General features: G+C 38.9%; 1 protein-coding gene across 1 annotated transcript in view; it reads left to right on the top strand.

The window, feature by feature from the left end:
- The window catches only part of Naa40 (N-alpha-acetyltransferase 40), a 48,771-nt gene that overhangs the window by 23,101 nt on the left and 3,363 nt on the right, over positions 1 to 22,307 (top strand). The window contains exons 2-4 of the mRNA XM_081730663.1: positions 4,136 to 4,234; positions 4,853 to 4,998; positions 15,071 to 15,229. Coding sequence (XP_081586789.1) covers positions 4,136 to 4,234; positions 4,853 to 4,998; positions 15,071 to 15,229 — 404 coding nt within the window. The remainder of the gene's footprint in view (positions 1 to 4,135; positions 4,235 to 4,852; positions 4,999 to 15,070; positions 15,230 to 22,307) is intronic.

Genomic DNA, 22,307 nt, shown 5'->3' with positions numbered 1-22,307 from the left:
CGCACAATGCGCCCTTTGCAACTACTGAGAATAGATGTTAGCAGAAATGATCTGACCAGGTGGAAGAAGCTCATAATGCACTACCTGCTGACAATTCCTCCATACAGAGAACATAATCTTTTGGTGGGTGGAGAGGTGATCTTGAGGTGTGAGGAACAGTCGTGTGCCGACAATCAATGTCTGATAAGTTTGAGAGTGTCATAGAGGACCCCTTTTCGTCACCAGTAAGCAAGCAATCGAAGATGGGTGTGATCAGGTGTCGAGTGAGCAAGGATAAACAAGGTGTCATTCATTGTTCCATGTTTGCTGCCGACAATATGTCTGGTACGCACTTGTTTAATTTGTATGACTTCCCTATCCCATGCATGTGCAATTGGACTGTTTCAACGGAAATATGGAATCTTTCAGCAGGCTAATCGCACGTTAGTCCCCTGTCCTCGATGCCTCGTCATTCAACATATGTGATCATCCACTGCGAGGTTCACCGAAAGGCTCACATCTCCCGAACAGAATTTCTGGAACCAGTGCCTGACAGTGTGTTCGTTCCTGGCACATACAAACAAGCTGCTTCGATACTTCCATTTCTCTTCGACAGTGGACGATCTATGACTGCTGTTTGTGTGCAACATGCGTGTATTGCAGAAGGTCGATGGTCAGACTAATTCCCAATCGTTTAGCAGGTTTATGTGTCATTTAGTTTTCTGTCTGTGAACGCATGATTAATGGGATGTCAAAATCGGCAAGAACTTTTCGGTTCCCTTGTAATATCCTACATAATTTTCTTCCATACCTTCTTACTCATTTTAACCGTAAAATTACTGTTTTTTAAACTGATGAACTATTCTAAACCAGTACCGAATATCGAATAGGTTTGTAAAGAAAGTCTGATGCAGATGTGGGTGCTAAGTCCAGAAGAATAATTGTCATTGCTATCATGATCTTCGCTTGGTTTCCTGTGTTTTCACAATCTCTTATTTAAAACAATCTTCGATGTCATAGCATAAATAACATCAAAAGGCACTCATTACCTCGTGGTATCCTCAATTTATGGAAACGGTCGATAATTTTTTACTTGGCTGTCATTCTGTTATCTGTACGCTATATGAAGAATAAAATAGAGAAATCAGAGTACAGAAGACGATTTTGTACCTAAGCAGCACTATACTCTTTTGAATCTAAGCTAACCTACATTTGATGTACAGAGGCCAAGACGTAGCGGAAATTTAGTGGCGTAGTTACAGAATCAACTGACATATTTTCTGTAAAGGGTTTATGCAATCTATTAAATTTCAAATGCCTGCAGAAAGTTAGTAAAGAAACTCTGATATTGTAGTCAATTACGCGCAAGTCTAAACTACGTTCGATACACAGTTTCACTTTTATCTGTTTACATATTTTCTATCACTTATTTTGGACTTCCATCTATCAACAAGCATATAAAACACGATTCAATACTTTTATGGTCATTTAGAAAGGGTTTTAAATTCACTCGAGTCTCTTGTTCGTGTCTTGAACAAAGTACCTGTGAACGTATACATTTGAAGTCTTGAATGGTCTTGTTCAATTTTTCTTTGAACCTGTACAAACAGCTGCACAGAAGGGGTCCAGAGGAAAAAGAACTTAAACTACTCTAACCTAACAAGCCCCTACTAGCCTTTACTCATTGGTAAAAAGAACATTTGACATTGTATACAGTTGGACCTCTTCTGTAACATAATAGCTATCAGTTTGTTTTCGAATCTGTTACAAATTTGTTATACCGGTACTATTATTATTTTAGAATTATGTTTTGTTAAGAGTTCTAATCGTGTTGCTAAGTCTGTTGTCAGTTGTTGCAGAGCATTTGGCAGCAGTACTTCCAATGCATCATGTGTTTTGTCCAACAGTCAATGGCCAGCTTTCCTTAACTGTACAATAAAGTACAGTATAGGTTTCGTTCTGTTTGTCTGGTTCTATAATAGAGTGGGAATAGCTGATTCTTTCAAGTTCAGACGTAAACTATATCTGCCTTGAGTATTATTAACTTTGGTCAGTTCATTAGTTGTGCTGATTCAATCCGTTGTCTGTGCACTACCTAACCATGCCTCGGCCTTCGTCTTTGAACTTGAAGCTTGCTATGACCGTTGTCAAGTACGACCTACTGCTACTCGCCCTTTTGGCATTCGTGCTATGAAACTTGCGGCTTTCTTGAAATGGATGTCCCTGCACTTCCCCCGTTTGACTTCCTATCCATTCCTCAGTGTACTGTTCTTAGACCGCTCATGAGTTTCATCTGGCGCAGTTAAGAAGTCTGTCATCAGTAGTCAAGAATTTCGTCAGGTGTTCTCTTTTTTGGATCAGTACTGAAACTACACCATCGTCTGTACTGATGGTTCAAAGCATGCAGACTCTGTTGGTTGTACCTTCATTGCGCCTGATCATAGCACTAGTTTCAAACTCCATCCTTTCTCTATGGTGCTCACTGCTGAATTAGTTGCTATCTTGCAGACTCTACAGTATAATCGTCGACACCATCGGCGCTATGTTCTCCTCTGCTTGATTCCAGCAGTGATTTATATAGCCTTACTGATGTGACAACTGTGCACCCGCTTGTTCAGCAAATCTTACTTTCTTGTCATTTCTTAGAAGCTGCAGGCTATGATGTAAATTTCTGTTGGATGCTAGCCATGTTGGCATTTCGGACAATGAGATCGCTGACGGTGCTGCCAAGGAAGCTGATCTTACAGGACCTACTTACCAGTCACTACTCCCCAGCCCTGATCTTCGTCCCGTTGTCGACCGTCTTCTTCAGCGCAGATAGACAGACTGGGATCAGCACCTGCATATCAAACTGCACACTGCCAAGCCTCAGCTTGGTGTTTGGGCCACAAGTTCCCGTACTTCATGACTAGAAGAGAGAAGATTAGCACGCTTGCGTATCGGACATAGTCACCTCACCCATGGCTATCTATTGTATGCCTAGAATGCGCCATTTGTGGTGAATTGCTAACTATTCGCCATCATCTCATGGAGTGTCTGCAGCTTCCTCTTGAGCGAGCCCGCTTTGTACTACCTGCAGATCTGCCTACTTTGCTTGATGATGATGCCCAGATGATTCTGAAAATTTTCTCATTCCTGCAACATGCTCAAGTCTTGACTGCTTTGTGAGAGCTTTTTCTCATTTTATCCACTGCGTATCTGTGTTATGTTGGTTTTATTCTTGTCATAGCATTTGCATTCTTTCTGTCTTTTTTTTCTATCCTGCACAGTCATATTCACTACCGATTAAGGGAGGGCCCACATGTGTTTTAACCAGTCCTGTGTTTGTGTGTAGAGTTTGCACACTTCTTAATTGCTATGACATTTTATCTCCTAAATGGAATGACCATCTTTATTATTAATATAGCCTGCGCTTTGTATTTAACATTGTCCTGGAATATTGTGCTTTTATCCTTTTTTCTTTCTTGTTTTTTAATGTGTCACAGAAGGGCGCAAAAGATCTCGCTGTCAACGTTTCCAGCCTCATTCTTTCAATCAATCGTTCAAGTTAAGTTACTGATTGCTTATGGTTAACACTACCACTGTACTCTTGCATACCAAACTACGTATGAAAATAAAATACTCACGGAAAAGTTTTTTTTTTCTTTATTTTTTTAAATTAATGGTAGGATAACTACTGTCGTAAAGGAAGACTACAATTTCGTAGGAATTTCCGATCAAATTTGTTTAGATAGGCAGAGATAGATTCGGAACTTTTTCGATCAGAACTTTTAATTCTTTTGGTATTTTAGAACTATCTTTTCTCGAGTGTTAATCTGAAACTTAGGAGTTATCGGAGCCTTGTTAAAGTGTATGGTAGTTTGGTATTACAGGTAAGTACCAGTATTTCAGTTTTGTAATCGTATACGATTTTTGCAATACAACTGAATGGTATTACATCGTGAATTTTTCTTATTGAATATCCACTCAAGAACATCAACTAGTGATTGACTAAGGCCTTTATATTGAAAGTATTGAAGAATTTACGTAGTGGAACTGAGGATAACAATAAGTCCACTAGGACGACTGGCTTTTCGGATTCGAACCCGAAATCCTCGATTGCGGACTCGAATGCTAATAACTCGCCTGCTTACTATATATGATTCTTTCTTTGCAGCGAAAAACTACGAAAGGCAAAGAAAAGAGACTCCAAAGGAAGGAAGAAAAAGCACGACTTGCTGCGTCACAGGCTGTAGTTGACAAAGCTAATCAACAAGTAAGTAGTCTCGAACATATTGCTTTTGTTTCTTATACAATTGCTATGATTAGCTACTAATTGTATATGAATACCCAGTTTTGCTTGCTAACTTGTGTACCCTACAATATAAAACTACGGTACATACTCATATATATTATAGTTTTCAACAGTATTGACTTCTCTTCCAAAGAACTTTCAGTTTACGCTGATAATGTAATGAGATGTTCCGATTATTAAGCCTGTACAAAAGTTTTTTCGAGATTTCATTCCTTTGTTCGATAAACTTTCAGGGCAGCGTAGAACAATGAATTCAGTGGAATTCTAACAGTGTCAGTATTTCTTGTGTAGAAATCAGAATGCTGTGCGTCATTAAAATTTATACTATAAAGCTTAAGTAAAGGAAATTCCTTTAGTATTCGAGATTATGTTGAATTATGAACTATGATGCTTATTCTGTCAGGTAGTATTTTCTTCCTATTCAAGGAAGATGCCTGTTCACTGTCATTGTTTAGTAGTACGATTAACGTTACTTTAAATCTTCATCAGGACTGTTTTTCAAGTGAAAATGTCAGAACTTTTGTTGAGAGAAGCTGATCTTTGTTTTCTACTGTTTGACTTTAGTTGGTATTTTTTCAGGAGGACCCACTGCTTCCTTTTCCTGCTTTCCGTAAGTTTGAGAAGAATGGTCTTAGTGTCGTATTGGAGTGTAAGAAAGTCACTAATTTGGATCCAGAAACAATTGATTGGTTGTTTGCTTTGGAGAAGGAAAACATGGAAAAATTGTAAGTAATTCTTTGTTTCTTGTTAATAATTAATAGGTTATCAGTTTTTCCAGTTCTCTAAATTATGCTGAAATTCAAGAAAATTCTTCAAAAATAGCAAAGTGAACAGTGGAAAAACTGTATTTATTTATTTTAAAAATGCTTTTCTCGTACATGCAGGGCATAAAACTAATTTTTTTAAATTTCATTTTCATGCAATTTCTGTACTGGAAACTTATAGTTAGTTAAAGAAACTATTTTCCTTGTAACACAAAAACAGTTTCTATATTTGGTTTAAAGTACCTTATTTTGATATTCCTATGCCTATACTGTCGTTGTTGTAAGCATCGTCAAAATATGCACCCTGAAACCGTGCAGTAGCCTCACGATTCAGGAGATAAAGCTGGGTGATATAAGGATCTTTTATAAGTAGTTCTCAAACATAGATATTAGTTCGTATAATTTCCAAGCTAGAAATGTTCGAAAACCGATTTTTCACACTTTCAGCAGCTTTATACGTTGACTGATTCGTAACTGCCTAAACAATGCTATTAGGCAGGAACGTGAAATTTAGACGAAATATCTCTTTTTATCACAAACGCGCGAGAGAGAAAGGATTTTTGGAAATACATATCCAAAGAGGCGTTCAAAAATCTCATGAATCCCTGAAGATAGGTAACGCTTCACATATATAAACTTTTTATTAAAAATAAGGGATCACGTGTTTCGGCGTTTAAAATTCCTTTTTTAAGAGGAAGAAAGGAGGCAATGTCTGAAATACTAAACTTTCCCATTAATTAGAAAGTTCCGAATGTGAAGATTCGGTTAACTTTGAAATCTGAAATTCGGTATGTATTTCAGCCATTTCGGCCAACACAAGGAAATGCGTATTTCAGAATTTCCGAAATTTTCACTCGTCAGAGGGAAATTACAACAATATTAAAACATCTTGTTATTTATTCACAAAGCGCTGAGTCTAGAGATTCACTTAACTTGGAGACGTGGAATTCAGTATATGAAACTAATGGAATGCATGTTTTAGCATTTTCGAAAATTCCGCTTCTAAGAGAGAACAGGGAAATCATTTCTATATCTAAATTCCACTGTCTTAATTGAAAAGTGGCCAGTGTCAGGATTCGCTTAAATTGAAGGTGAAAAATTCGACATTAAACTCTTAATTAAACTTAAGAGAATATGTGTTCCAGCTATTTCGAAAATTCCGCTTCTAAGGGGTGAAAGGGGTAATTTCTATAATATCCGAATTTCCCTTTATTAAATAGTGCTTATGTGAGGATTCGCTTAAATTGGACGTATGAAAATTGGTGTATAAACTCTTAAATACAAGTAGGAAAATGTGTATCACAGTATTGCGAGCGGTGATTGTATTCAGTGAGAAGAAGCAAAAAATACTACTACTCACCGCAAAAAATATGTAGCAGAAGAAAGATGGATGCAGAAGAAAATTCTGCTACATATTTTTTTGCGGTGAGTAGTAGCCTTTTTGCTTTTTCTCATTAGGGGAATATATATTTTAGCGTTCGCGAAAATTTCCCTTCTAAAAGGGAGACACTTTTACACTATTTGTTCAGAAAATGCCTAACATAAGAATTTGCTAAGTTGGAGGTGTGAAAATCGTGACAATCTATTATTTAAAAATTAGAAAATACGTATTTCAGCCTAGGAACTCCTTCCTGGCTAAGCGGTTAGCATACGCACCTTTGGCGTGGGAGACCCGGGTTCGATTCCCGGCGGAAGCTCATGTGGTTCGGATTCCACGTTAATCAGTAGGTCCCATCTCATATAACCTCGCTGCTGAAAGGGATGTTAAACTCAAAATCTACTGAACTCAGTATATTTCAGCCTTTTAGAAAATTATGCACCTGAAAGGGGAAAGGAGGCAATTTATTATTATATGAAAGAGTGAAAGTAATTCACTCATAGACGCCCAGGCCATATATTAGAAAGGTGAGATTTGGACAGAAAACTCGTGTTGCGACGAGAACAATGAAAAAGAGGTTTTTTGAAATACCTATGCTACGGGAGGTAAAGGCGATTCAAATGTTTCCTCCAGAATACAGTACAAGTAAATTCCTGAAGTTAGCGAGATAAAAATCAGCCTATAAACTTCTCATTGTAAATAAGCGAATACGTGTTCCGGCGATTTTGAAAATTCCCGTTTTAAGAGCCATTTTCTATGTATTTTGTTCTCCATATTGAAGCGAGATTCTCAGCTATTCATGATAGTATCACGGGAAAAATGCTGAAAATTTGAAATGAGCACTTAGTACTTACCTGGAGTTAGGTTTTACTTCGGTTCAAGTGCGTGTATTAAGAAGCTAGGGTTCAAAATTAATGCGAAAAAGTTTTCCACGAGTCCCTAAAGTCAAGAAGATGACCCTGTGTATAAACTCCTCATTACAGATAAGGAAACACGTGACTTAGAATTTTCCAAATTTCAATTGAGTTGAGTTTGTCCCGTTCAGCAGCCAGGCTATATGAGACGTGAACCTACTAATTAACATGAAATCTGAACCACGTGAGCTACAGCCAGGAATCGAATTCCAAAATTCAGGTTTAAGGGAGAGAAAGAGACAGTTTTACATTTTTTTGTCTGTCTGTTGCGTGTGATTGCATCACGGCAGCTTTAGGCATGTGTCTTCGTTACATTTTTTCAAACCAAAATCAATCAGCACACGCCGCACTACGGGTGAAATCCGCTCAACTGACTGTAAGTTTATACCTAGTTATATCATAAACACTGTCACAAAGTTTGGAGTGGCGCTGTAGGCATCCGGAATGGCAGTGCTGCCATCTGTGTATAAAACGGAAGATGCATGTAGTGTATGTTTGACTGTTCATAACATACGTTGATATTGTACTGAGTTCTGATGAAGTGGGGCGATTACAAAAATCGTGTAGCAGTAATTGCACTACACAAGGTCGGGAAGATAGCAGGTGAGATTTTCAACCTCCTGCAACCCCTACGAATCAGCAAGAGATTCTTGTATCGCACCATACAGCGATACACTGAGACTGGAACGGCAGCTGACCGCGCAAGGAGTGGCAGACCACGAATGGTACGAACCCCGCAGGTCCAGAAAGCAGTCGCAGCAAGAATTCGAAGAAATCCTGTTCGAACACAGTGTGATGGCTGCTGAGATAAACATCAGCAGAAATTCCATGTCACGTGTGCTCAGAAGTGACCTACATTTACGGGGTATAAGAGGCGGACTGGTCACTTTCTGATCCAAACATTAATGTCGCAGAGGGTCCTTAAATCAAAGATAATGTTGCTGCGTCACGCAACAATCTGCACAGAAAGACTCTGTTCACTGACGAAAAGGTTTCACAATTGAGCAGGCCTACAACGCCCAAAATGACCGTGTGTATGCCACATCATCTATTGCAGCTGCTGAGGCAGCTCCAAGGGTTCAGAGGGCACATCATCCTGCCTCAGTGATGTTTTGGTGGGGAGTGAGCTACTCAGGCACAACCCAGCTGAATTTTTGCAAACAAGGTGTAAAAACATCTGCCAAGGTATACCAGGACACAGTGCTAACACCTATAGTGAAACCACTTTCTGCTACCATGTTCCCTGGAGAAAGGTGGACCTTCCAGCAGGATTCCGCTCCAGGCCACAAAGCGAAAACAACCCAGGACTGGCTGGCACGGAACATCCCCGACTTCATTTTTACCGCTGATTGGCCTTCTAGCAGCGGGCCTTAACCCGTTGGACTACAAACTTTGGGCAGTCCTTCAGGCAAAAGTCTGCCATAAATAGCATCCATGTGTCGACAGTCTGAAACAATCCTTGACCCGAGCAGTGAACAATTTTCCCATGGACGTTGTGCGTAATGCCATTGACCAGTGGCCGGACAGACTTCATGCCTGCATCAAGGCCATGGGAGGACATTTCGAAAAATGATTTCGTGCATCAGGTGTACAACATATCAATGTAAAACATGACCAAAATAAATTGCCTTGGTGTTAATACTCTCTGTGTTATTTACATTCAAACTTGTGACAGTATTTGATATAACTAGGTATAACAATGATTTTAAGAAGAGAGTGGAAGTACGGGTGCTGAATTGGGCTTTAAGTTAGAAATAGTGTTCGCTGAAAACTTCGCCTTATGCCAAATTTTCACCACTGGTTTGTTCTAGTAAGAGAAGGGAAAATAATCCTTCTACATGGGGAGGAACAGTGCACTTAATTTGAAGCTAATGCAAGGACATTAAGTTCAAAGAAGTTAGAAATTCACTTTAGGCATACGAAACATAAAAAATATGAAGATATACTAAGATTTTTACTAAATATGAAATTTTCGTTAAATATGAAATATGAAAATTAAAAACACGCTATTTCGATTCTATATATGAAATATAAAGATACTTCTTCCATTGCCCTGCGAGGCATGCTTTAAAATAAGACATTTTATAAGAAAAAGCAGAAAGGCTATTACTCACAGCAAAAAAATATGTAGCAGAGTTTTCTTCTACATGCAACAGGTAGCGCTTTCGGAAGATGCAACTTCCTTCTTCAGCCTGTGGTAGACTTCAAAAAGGGTAGAAAAAAAATGAAGGAAGGTTAAAGACTTCACCAGAGGCTGAAGAAGGAAGTTGCATCTTCCGAAAGTGCTACCTGTTGCGTGTAGAACAAAATTCTGCTACATACATTTTGCGGTGAGTAATAGCCTTTCTGCTTTTTCTCATAGAATTTAATCACCGCTCGCAATCTTGTGATAAGAAATCAGTGGCGGATCCAGGAGAGGAAACTTTCTTATTTTATATATATAAATAAAACCAATCCCAGAGTGTGGACCTCTTAAAAGTAGCAGTATTCCAATCCACCGCTCCACCCAAAAGTCCGTCCTGGATCCGCCCCTGTAAGAAATTTCATATTTTGCTCACTGCTGATCACCATCCCCAAGAGTGAAAATTATGTGACTAGATAGAAAGCGAACCTGATAGCATAGTGGTTAACGCACCTGCACGTTAAATCGAAGACCTTCGTTCAATTCTTGGCCTAGCCATGCATTTTCGTATACATGTGTGTGATGGCTAATCGCTACTGTTGAAGAGTATTATCACAAAGAATCGCAGAACTCAATCAGTATCCGGAACGACCTGTTTCTAGTCACAGTCCTTTTCCACAATTTCATGGAATTCTGTTGATTCTAATATTGTAAGTATTCTTTAGGTTACCGTTAGAATTCGTTAGAATTACTGCCAGTAATTATATGAACATTTTAGATGATCAAATCGTCTTAAAATACAGATGTTTTTCCCTAATAGCAACGTAATTTTCCACACGACAGTGCACCTATAAGCACCGCCAGATCTTTCCAGGTATGGTTTCAGAGCATTAGGATGAACTTTAACTTACTTTCACATGACCCTCTCAGTCCTCTGACTTCAACGATATTGATTATAGGTATGTGCTGTTTTAGAACAGCGAGTTCAGTGCAAATGTTCTGCATTATCGTTTTGAGTGCTATACTTCATGAAGAGTGGTCCACTATTCCGTTTGAAATTATTCACAAATTATATCTCAATTCCGCGAGTTATAAGCTGTATTAAGTAGGCTAAAGATAGATCAGTACCATACTAAGTTTTTAAGGTGCTCCTGTTATTGTGATAACTACCTGTATGTGTATAAATATAGGTGGGCCGTTTATCTTCATACGCTCTTGTACACCTAACTTTTAAACTAATGGACAAATGTGTGTGTGTGTGCGTATATATATATATATATATATACAGAGTGAATCAAAAGTCTGGACACGGAGGAATAAATCGAGAACTTAACTTGGAATCGAAAAACCAAAAAACACGTGCTTAGTAATATTTAAAAAACTATCTGATGAAACCAAACTCGACCCTCTAGACCCACCCCCTGGGGGCTGGGGTGGGGTCAACTTTGAAATTTCAAATGGAAACCCCAATTTTTGATTGCAGATTTGGATTCTACGGCCCAAACTATGTAAGGTTTCATCAACACTTTTCCGTCGATGCATTATATGCGCCATAATCGGCGAAAGTAAATTAACTGTTTGGGGTGAAAAAGAAAGACATTTTGCTGTTAGACCGAGAATCGTTACCAACAGATCCGTCACCGTTAACGACCTGCCACTTATAAACGAATCGCTCAGGTGAACGTCGCTTTAACATGTGAATGAACGATTGAGCAATGCCATCCCAATGTTGTAATCCCATGTCACTTGCCACTAAACGTGTTATAATTCACACATCCATACGTTGCATGTGAGAAGAGAAAACAATAATGAAACGAATAACACACACACACACACAGGTATCACTTCTTGTACAAATGCTCCACTATAATGCCCAAATTACAGGTTACGCCTATAACCTTCCTCATGTCTCCCGAACGAAAGTTCGATCAACGTACTTAAGAGGACTCCATGCCACGAAAATCAAATGAAATTTTTGAGTTTTAGGTCCCACGATTTTGCCGGTTAGGCTAAAGGAGACGGTGATTATGAGAGAGATGAATGAAATGGTGGAATTAAGAAAGTGGGAGGAAACGGGAGATCCCCGAGAAAACCCACGCACACGGTGTTTGTCCACCACCAAGTTCATTTGGCGGGAGCAGGTTTTGAACCCAGGACCACAAGCACCAGAGGTGAACGCTCTACCACTGAGCCACCGTGGCCCCATCCATGCCACGAAATTAAGGTGGTACCGTACATATGTATTGAAATGTGCACTCTGTTCACACAATGCTCTTTAGTGGTAACTCCTTTAGTTTTGAAATTATATTGGAACGACAGAATCTAATCTTGTCTAGGGTCCGATGTGATCAATTTATTGATGACACAATAATGTCGTATTTACGATTTTGTTTCGGGAGGGGCTTTGCTAACTTTCGGGGGGACTTTGCCTGGAAATGTGAAAATTCTGCAAGATATTTCATTTACTTTACTATACTAAGTAAGATTTCGGGGGGGCTTAAGCCCGGAAGCCACCCCCCTAAATACGCCACTGCACATTATAGACATTTAAAAATTAAAGGATGAAAGGATTAAAAATAAAACATACTACTACAGACTACTACCCTTTACAGACTACTACTACTATCACTACTACTACTACAACTACTAGCAGATAATAATATACTATAATAATAATAATAATAATAATGAGAAGAAGAAGTAAAGAAAGAATTCAATAATAATTTCACCCATCTAAAACTATGCTAGACTGCGAGCAGTCTCGTGAGTCGCAGTTCGACTATTCGCACAAATCAGGCGAAATGATGGCCGTCACGGTGTTCGCTGCCAAGCCGACAAATAGGCAGCCGCCTTTGAACCAGCACTAGCACACCCTTTTCGCTCCTGTCACCCAATAATCGACGACGGTCGGACAAACTTCGTCGGCAATTGTTCATGGGGAACGTCTCGGTTCCAAAACCTAATAGAGGTTCGTTACTCACTTTCAACTGTAGGTCCCGTCTCTCTCGTCCCACTGCGAAGAAGGAACGATAAACACCCTAACAAACCCAATAGTCACACATTTTCTTTTGTTTTTTGATCACATGTATACTTCTTTCATCTCGTCTACAGCATTGAAGCTAATTAAAGTTCATATAGGAAGTTCTTCTGATTTCGCCATTACAGCACCACGTCACACAGCGACAACGATGTTTCGACTAAATCTTATACAGGTTTGTGCGCAGAATCCGACTCTGCAATAAGAAATAAAAGCTTCCATTTCAAATCTTTCAGCTAACCCCATCTAGCGGTAGGGTGCGGTATCGTGTTTGGTACCATTGAATAACTTTGTTGATCCGACGCGTATTTCTCAAAATACTGCACCTTGTACAGACGGTCGGAGCTAATATCAAGCTCATAAACGAAGAGGGGAGCACCTAATTTCCCCGATTACAGCATGATATCACACATCGACGAAAAAGTTTTGATTATACCTTACATTATTTGGGATGCAGTCTCCAAATCTTCAATAAAACATTGGAGTTCCCATTTGAAAAATCAATGCCCCCCACTCCTTTTCAGAAGGTGGGGGCGGAGTGTTGCGTTTGATATCATCGGATAGCTTCTTGAAACATATTAAATACGTTTTTTTGCGCTTTTATGATCAGAAGTGTATTTCTCCAGTTACTCTACCGTGGCCAAACTTTTGGTTCACCCGTTATTTCAAACATAAATTAGCTTGACAGTTACAGGATGTTTTTGATAATTTCACACCATTCGAACATTTGCACGTTATAGAGCCAATTCCACACTATCCTGATATCTTTTAATCGTCAGATAAGATAACACTGGTCGCAGTGGTCATGTGTTATTTTGTGTAAGATGAGATCTACTACCGCGACAAGGTTGGATCATTCCGATGATTTATCTTTATCAGAGAATGGTACAATCGACCCTAATGAATGTCATATTTTAGCGATTAGAAAACAGTTATGTCAATACATTTTCATCTTAGACAGAGAAGTCAAAAAACACCATAGTGCAATAAGCAGATACTTCAATAGCTATACTTTTCTTCAATTTTCCTTTTACTTTTAATTGTTTTATTTTTTGTCCTCTACTCACCGCTTTTGAATTTTCTGATTTGCAACACTGATACTGCCCGAAGCCCGAATGAAGGTGTGCCTTTCTCTGTGTCTTTATACCTTATTACTGAGAGCCTTACTCTGAGCCTTACTCTGTGTGTAGTGTGCTTCTATCCAGTGACGAGAAGGAACAGAGAAATGAACCAGTGACACTGAACGAGAACAGGAGTCGGAAATACTACCAAGCTCATGAACGAAATGGGAGTATTTAGGGGCCATTTATTTTCCCCGATCACTGCGCCATGTTATGCATCGACGGAAAAGTGTTGATGAAACTTTACATAGTTTGGACCGTAGAATCCAAATCTGCAATCAAAAATTGGGGTTTCCATTAGAAATTTCAAAATTGACCCCACTCCAACCCCGGGGGTGGGTCTATAGGGTCAAGTTTGGTTTCATCAGATAGATTTTTTAATATTACTAAACATGTGTTTTTTGATTTTTCGATCCGAAGTTAAGTTTTCGATTTATTCCACCGTGTCCAGACTTTTGATTCACTCTGTATATATATATATATATATATATATATATATATATATATATATATATACATGGTGGACCTATGTATATAACTAGTAGCAACGCGTTTGAGAACACCTGTATACAAAATCCAGTTAGAACGAAATTCGTATCACAAAATATTTGGAGGCTATACTGCTAATAACTTGAATGTCGTCGGTTAGTACAAGTGCATTCGGGAATCAGTCTGTATCACCAATGCCAGGACGACGCCATCGAACATCTATTGTGCAGTGAAGTGCCTTGACTTCGAGCGTGGTCGTTCCGCAGAATTGGCGCTCGCATAGTGGCGTAATATCAGTAGTCAATATCTAGTGTATATGATAGGAAGCACACGCGTCCCCTAATATCCTCGTGACGAAGCGGAGAACGCCGAGACAGAAGGAACATTCAGGCACCCTAACTGATAAGGAGGGATGTCTGTGACTTCCAGGCACTCATACATCATGCACCCCCATGTAAGTACAAAAATACAAGAATTAGTTGTTGGAGAAAATGGGATTGGTTGTAGAATTTAGTGAGGATTTGTTTTCATTATTACTGTGCATATACGCTGTATTGAAAAAATCTAAATTTACTCTCCACATGATTTTCGTAAGTCATTGTAGAAGTCATCCATAATATACACGAAATTAATCAGAATCACAAAAATATAATCCAAGATTGATGATACTTATGAAAGAAAAATACGTACGGAAATATCGCTCACCTTAGAAGTATTTCTTTTAACCAGCATTTCACTATTAGGTTGATTATTTAATTTTTATTGTATTTATTTATTTTTATGTCTATTATGAAAGTAACTTCAGCTGAAGTGATCTCATCTTAGAGCAAACTTGACTAATATTGAACGTGTTATTTTGTAACTTTACAAATAGTAAAGGAGCCTTACTGAATGGAAGAATTTAATCTACTTGTAATTTAACAGCTGAGGGAATTCCTTTGCACTGTTACTATGACTTGCTTTGTTTCCTAGGTATGAGTCGTGTGAGTGGGGATGGAGCGACCGAAATAAACGAGAGGAAATGACTGAAGACGCTGCTTGGTATTTAATTGCACGGACAACGGAAGGAAAGCCAGTTGCATTTTCTCATTTTCGGTTTGACTTGGATTTTGGAGAAGAGGTTTTGTATTGGTAGGTGAATCGTTATTATTACAATTTGCTATGCCATGAGAATAAGTCTAAAACGAAATTAATGAAATTGTTCTAACGTACGTATTTTGGTTTGTGTCTTTCTGTATAAAATTACCAGAGTACGCTTATTACTTTTAAAAGAGTAAAGTTCGATTCCCGGTGGGAGAGCACAGAAAAAATTGCTTTCATTAATTATGCATCCCCTTTAGCCTGAAGGACATAACCGTGGGACGTTTCAACTAAAATTCCATTTCATTGTTTTGTAAAATTTTTGGTGTAGTGACTTACTGGTGAGTTTGTTTCGTTTCTTTCTCTACTCGTAAATATTATCTTTGAAATGTAAAGTTGTAGGCTAAGTAACGATAAAAGAATTCAAAGAAATTTAAGAACGTACCTAAAAATTTGTGTCAAATCAGTATTTTTTACCTTTGTTGAATTTTTTTTCACATGTTAATATTTTTTTTTTCTGTTGTTACTTTTAGAGTTTTAAGTGCGCTATATATTTGATCTGGTTTCATATATGATTCTAATAATAAAAGCGATGAATGAAATTTGGTTATTCCTTACAGCTACTTATCACGCCCTATCCACTACTTTTCACTTATTTCACAATATTACAAGAATCAAGTAACATTTTACAAAACACACTAACAATAAACAATACTTCAAAGCATAATATTTTGGGCACTTGTTCTCTGTTACTCATTATAGACACAGTAGATCAAGTTTTTTTTCTTTTCCCTCAGCTATTTTAATCTAAAGAAAGATTTTTTTTTTTACCTTACAAGTAAAAGGGAATAGAAAACTTTACATTCATGTTATCTGCTTTATTCTGTACTGTTTCGTGATGCATAATAAAGGATACAGTGACACTAATCAGTTTATTAGCTAATATAATTGATGAAAAGACTAATACCTCTACCCAGAAGCACAGTGTCAATTCTAATAGTATAAAAATACTGTTATTCATGTTGTATATCTTTCATTGTATCTCATTATGCTCGGTGCTGAAAAAGTAACGTTCAAGTTCAAACAAATAAGAGGTAGTCATCGTTTGGCAACATTTGAGTCAATTGCATTTGAATGGGCACTTACAGTAACTATCTGGGGCGGAAATTTGAGAGATATGTTATAAATTTAAAATTATTAAAATTCATTTCATTTCATATCATGTTTCTTGGCTTAAGAATTCTGATTATTACTCAACTGCAGTGAACCCTCCTCGCTGGTTTAGTGGCTAGCGCTCATGCCTTTGGTACATAGTTTTCGGAGTTCGATTCGCGCTGGGAGAACCTTGAAATTTAAACATATTACGTTGGTTCGAACTAGGTCTTAAAACTGTAGGTCCTTTCACATAGCCTTGGTTCTGAAATAGAAGCTAAACTCCAATCCAATCGATTGCAGCGGAGATGAAAGACTAATGTTTTTTCATCAATATATGTATGTATAGCTGTGTTTATAAAACTTCTTTCCGACTCGGAACTAAACGGCTGGATATAATTTGATAAACGAAATGTCGAAAATGAATATACTGATCTACATGGTGGACTCTAAACGCGATATTGTCAAACCATGTGTGTTTTAATTTCTTTATTTCCATATAGAACATCAACAGTTCGATATAATTTGATGAGTGAGTTGTCGATCGATTTGGCATAACCACATAAGCAAAGTAACCCAAAAGCATAACAATACCAAATACTTGCCAGGCTTTGCTGCTCGTGGAACTGAAAACGGTCAACTGGCAGAGCCTCCCTTTTCTTTGCATCTGTATAGCAAGCTTTGTAATTTTCAGAGATGTCCTTAAAACAAAAAGGAACACTTAAGCATGTCTTAACTAGTAATTTTGGAAATACCCCAAAAACCTCTGTCTGCTGAAAAAAACAATCTATTCCCAAATCATTAAATCAGACCAATTTAACATCTGCTTCAGTTCAGAGAAGCTTTTCTACTCCCAATTGGATTTTGAATTCTAAAAGGTCGTATCTGACAGAAGATCTAGAGGCTCGCCTTATACTTTCAGTTAACCAACCTCCTCAAGATGGTACAGATGAAGAGACTGAGAGTGACATATATGACTAGACTGTCATTCTTAAGCATTTATTTGTTATTGCGGTCTGTACGTCAGGATTCCCACTCTTTTTCCCAAAAGAAAATTTCCAGGACAAATCACCAATTTTCCAGGACTTCGACACAGGAAGGTATAACGGGATTGCAACTGTAGGTTCAAAACTCACAACAGTGAAATGAAAAGTACAGTAGCTTATGCAGTAAATATTAATGCAAGTACAGTATTAATACACAATAATTAAATACACAAAGCTGAGTTTTTTAACTTTCCTTATAGCCACCAATCCACCTACATCCAGGATATGTATTTTCATTCTTTGTACATTCTTTTAATTGTGCACCAATCAAATTTACAAACAACAGAAATCTATTTTTCGTACATAGCATCTTCATTGCGTGACAGTGTGACAAATATAATTAGGAAAAAAAATGGCATTATATCACAAGTTTTTCAATTGAGTATGGAGTTGTGTGATTTTCTCATCTATAGACATAATATCTTCTTTAGCGAAGCTGCTCTACGGATGTATTTGACTTTGTCAATAAAGTAAAGGAAGACTTCTGCTCTGCTTCATGGGCAAGCTAGTTTGCTTTAGTCTCCAAACCTTCACTCGTTTCCATCAATTTACTTATCTTTCTCTGCAGCTGCTCTACATTTTCACTTATCTCTTTCCTCTTGTTCTGCATTGACTTTCTCTTTAAACAGTCCTTATTTCAACAACTTACACAACTCGGGAAGACTTAAAGTTTCTTTGGAATAGCAAAGAATTTAGTTTCATCTACACTCATGCTCAAAAATTAAGGATAATTGCAGATTGTGGTACTATACAACGTGGCACTACACACAACTGGCGCTAATAGCATAGGCACATAGTGAACACAACATACGAACAAACGAAATATATCGGTACGACGGTATTGGTGATAAGTTGAGAAACACATGTGCTATACAACGCCACTGTTTCCTGCGTATGTACCCCGACATCAATATGGGATATGATCACCATGCATACGTACACAGGCCGCACAACGGGTTGGCATACTCTGGATCAGGTGGTCGAGCAGCTGCTGGGGTATAGCCTCCCACTCTTGCACCAGTGCCTGTCGGAGTTCCTGAAGTGGCCTAGGGGTTTGAAGACGTGCAGCGATACGTCGACCGAGAGCATCCCAGATATGCTCGATGGGGTTTAGGTCTGGAGAACAGGCAGGTCACTCCATTCGCCTGATATATTCTGTTTCACGGTACTCCTCCACGATGGCAGCTCGGTGGGGCCGTGCGTTATCATTCATCAGGAGGAAGGTGGGACCCACTGCACCCCTGAAAAGGCGAAATGACGTCCCGATACACCTCAACTGTCACAGTTCCTCTGTCAAAGGCATGCAGGGTGTACGTGAACCAATCATAATCCCACCCCACACCATCAAACCACTACCTCCATACAGGTCCCTTTCAAGGACATTATGGGGTTGTATCTGGTTCCTGGTTCACGCCAGATGGTAACCCGGCGAGAATCACTGTTCAGACTATACCTGGACTCGTCCGTGAACATAAACTGGGACCACTGTTCCATTGACCATGTACTGTGTTCTTGACACTAGGCTTTACGGGGCTCTCCTGTGAACAGGGGTCAGTGGAATGCACCTTGCAGGTCTCCGGGCGAATAAACAATGTCTGTTCAGTCGTCTGTAGACTGTGTCGGGAGACAACTGTTGCAGTGGCTGTGGCAAGGTCCCGAGCAAGGCTACCTGCTGTACTCCGTGGCCCTCTGCGGGCACTTATGGTGAGATATCGGTCGTCTTGTGGTGTTGTACACTGTGGACGTCCCGTACTGTAGCACCTGGACACGTTTCCTGTCTGCTGGAATCGTTGCCATAATCTTGAGATCACACTTTGTGGTACACGGAGTTCCCGTGCTACGCCCTGCTGTGTATGACCAGCCTCCAGTCGCCCTATTATTCTACCCCTCATAACGTCATCAATATGTGTTCTTTGAGCTATTTTCAACACACAGTCACCATTAGCACGTCTGACAACATCTGCACATTTAAACGCCGCACCGCACTCTGACATGCACCAATACACCTCTGCGTATTTGGACTGCTGCCAGCGCCACCGTGCGACGACCGCACCGAATGGACAAATGGACCGCATGGTCATACCCCGAGGTGATTTCCATCCGAAAACCGCCCACCAGAGCGTTGTTTGACCATGTATCCGCATTATCCGTAATTTATGAGCACGAGTGTAGATATGACCTTGTCACAAATAGCATTCCTATGAAATTTTACTGAAGAGTAAGTACTGTTGCAAAAATACTGATTATGCAGGATTGATACTGGTACAAAGCACAGTTTCTGGAGGATAGTGCTAGTGAGGACAGTATCCAAGAATGGATTGACAGACTAGTGGATGAAAGAAGGGAGAAGTTCTCCCAGTCAATCACCCTGTAGGGAGAAAGATAGCCCACCAACCACCCATACATGCAGGATCATGGCAAATTATTATTCAGCACAAAAACAGGAATAGCAAACAAAAATAGCAATCAATTAAAATCTTCATTAAAAAAATCTGACACTCAGTATCTGTAAATTTCAAGGATAGAAATGCATTTTCAAGGACATTTCTAGGATGTTTCAAGGACAAAATCAATTCAAAGAAATTTTCAGGTTTTCCAGAATTTCCAGGGCAAGTGGGAACCCTGGTACGTGTATAATTTTATAGTATCCTACAAAGTTACTTCACTATTATAAGTAATTTAATTTATTATATTGATAAATCAGGGTCTACTGACCTGGTGAACTTAGAATTGGTCTGGAATTTATTTTTGCACCTGGAAAAAGTCTAGAATTTAACAACAAACCTGGATTTTTCTCAATCTTCCCTTCACTGCATATAACAGAAAAATCCTCACTTTTCGTAAAGGCTTATGTTTTGTGATTATGTTGATGGCGACCACGAGGATACCTGAGCTGAATTCTGTCACTGCTTCCACTTGATTGTGACAGACTTCTTTTCTTACTTTTTTACGCCTCCTGTGCCAGAGTTCTCATAGACCTAGAAAGTCTTTAGGTGGAAGTTCTATCCATATTTTATGTGACAGCTTGAAAACAGGTTTTGCTACATTAAAAGTCTAAAAACCAGGGAAATACTGGAAAAGGAAATTTTACGAAAAAGTAAGGGACCAGCCAGGGAAAATGGTACTTAAACTGGAATTTAAACGCAAGAGGGAAAGCATCAAGGGATATGAATCACACGTTAGTTAAAGGAGAGAACTCTGATTGCTTTTTTCAGTTCCTGCACATTTTTCTCAACTGGCCTTCTGGTAGGGGATATTAACAGTAAGAACTGTTCTTTGTTTAAAAAAAATAGAGACCTGGAAAATAATATAAATAGACCTAAAGAAAAAAAGCCAGGAATTTTAAAACACATCTAGTAGACACCCTGGATAAACATTTCATTTCAGTTTTTTGGTATCAAAAGAAACTGTTATTTATAAATATTAATAAGTAAACAAATTAAGGTTTCTAAAATAATATGTTAAAAAGAAATTTGAAATGAAACAATTTAGAGAAAAATAAAGAATAATAATCTAAAAATAAAGAAAGCATAATGTGTGTTGTTTTATTCATGAATAAAATTGAGTGTGTCATAACGAAAAATGAAATACAACACTCTAAATGCCTTATAGTCATAACACAAATTCTTACTAACAACCAGAATGGCTTAACAAAATGATATTTAAGGTGTTTGACTCGATTTCAGGAGTAACTATGAGTATGTGGAATTGGCGTAAAATTTAATTTGGTGGACACTAAACGCGACTCGGTAAAACGAAAATGCAGGTAAAATGGTTTGAAAGAATCAGAGTTGTCGATAAGATCCGTTATTAATTTTATAGGTGATAATGAACGAAATTTGCAATGCAGAATGTGCATCTGTAGAGGACAGGTTGATGGTACTGTTTAGATGACATGCTGCTAGTACCTCGAAGGTTATCGGACAATACGACGAATATAGGTTGTGTGGACCACGTCTTCGATGGTAGGACGACTCCAGCGAATGCATTTAGAGCGTTGCCATGGTTGCAAGAGGCAGGATAGTCTTTCCATAGAATTACCATTCGTGGGGGTCGTGACGTCAGTAGTCCATCGATGTTTTATACAATGGGAACCAGAGGATTGCCACAACTTGCGTTTCTGGGTAACGTCTGAACAGAAGGATCATTTGAGCCGCCAAAATGGTCAGGACGGCGACCCCTAGTGTAATTAGAGCCACCGTGATATCCACGTGAATACACTAATACTAAATAGTCGATTGTTTGAGGCAGATCTAAGTTTTGGCGTTCCTCTCGTAAGATTACCTGTGACAGTTGTTCATAGCTGATAATGTCGTCGTTTGTGTTGGGGAAGACTGCAGTGCTGACGCGAATAACAGTACCTTCTTTAGCAATGACAGTTGTATCTGTTGCCGGCACAGTGCGATCGTATATGTGTATAGACGTGCAGCTGGGAGGAAAAATCCAGAATGTGTTCCTATTTGCTGTACAGATCCACACCTGATAGACAGTTGTAGCTATACATTCCGCTTGTTTCTGGTCTTTCTTCAGAGGAGTATGAACAGTGCGTTATACATTCGAGACAGTGTTAATCCTGTCCTCCTGACATTATGTGCACACTTCATGGGATCTCTTTCACCTGAGTAACCTAACTACGTATAGGCTTTTCTGCTAGGTCTTCGTACCTAAAGCATATGAAGCACGTGCGAGACATGCTGGGACAATGTTGAGCGCCAGCCAAGCTCCAACAACGACCATTGGCCAGCTACGCCAAGATCTACAACGAGTATTGGTTATTATGCCCCAGACATTCAGTATCAGTATGATCGGCTGCTTTTACGAACAGGTGTTTGTATAGCCGCTCAGTGTATTGTATGTGTTACTAAGGCGAGTGCTATATTTTTTGAACACCCTATAAGTATGAGATGTCTTACGGCATTGTTTTGCACTAC

This window comes from Thermobia domestica, chromosome 11 (assembly GCF_964235325.1).
Source record: "Thermobia domestica chromosome 11, izTheDome1.hap1.1, whole genome shotgun sequence".
NCBI lineage: Eukaryota > Metazoa > Arthropoda > Insecta > Zygentoma > Lepismatidae > Thermobia > Thermobia domestica.
This window is presented reverse-complemented; position numbering and strand designations above follow the sequence as displayed.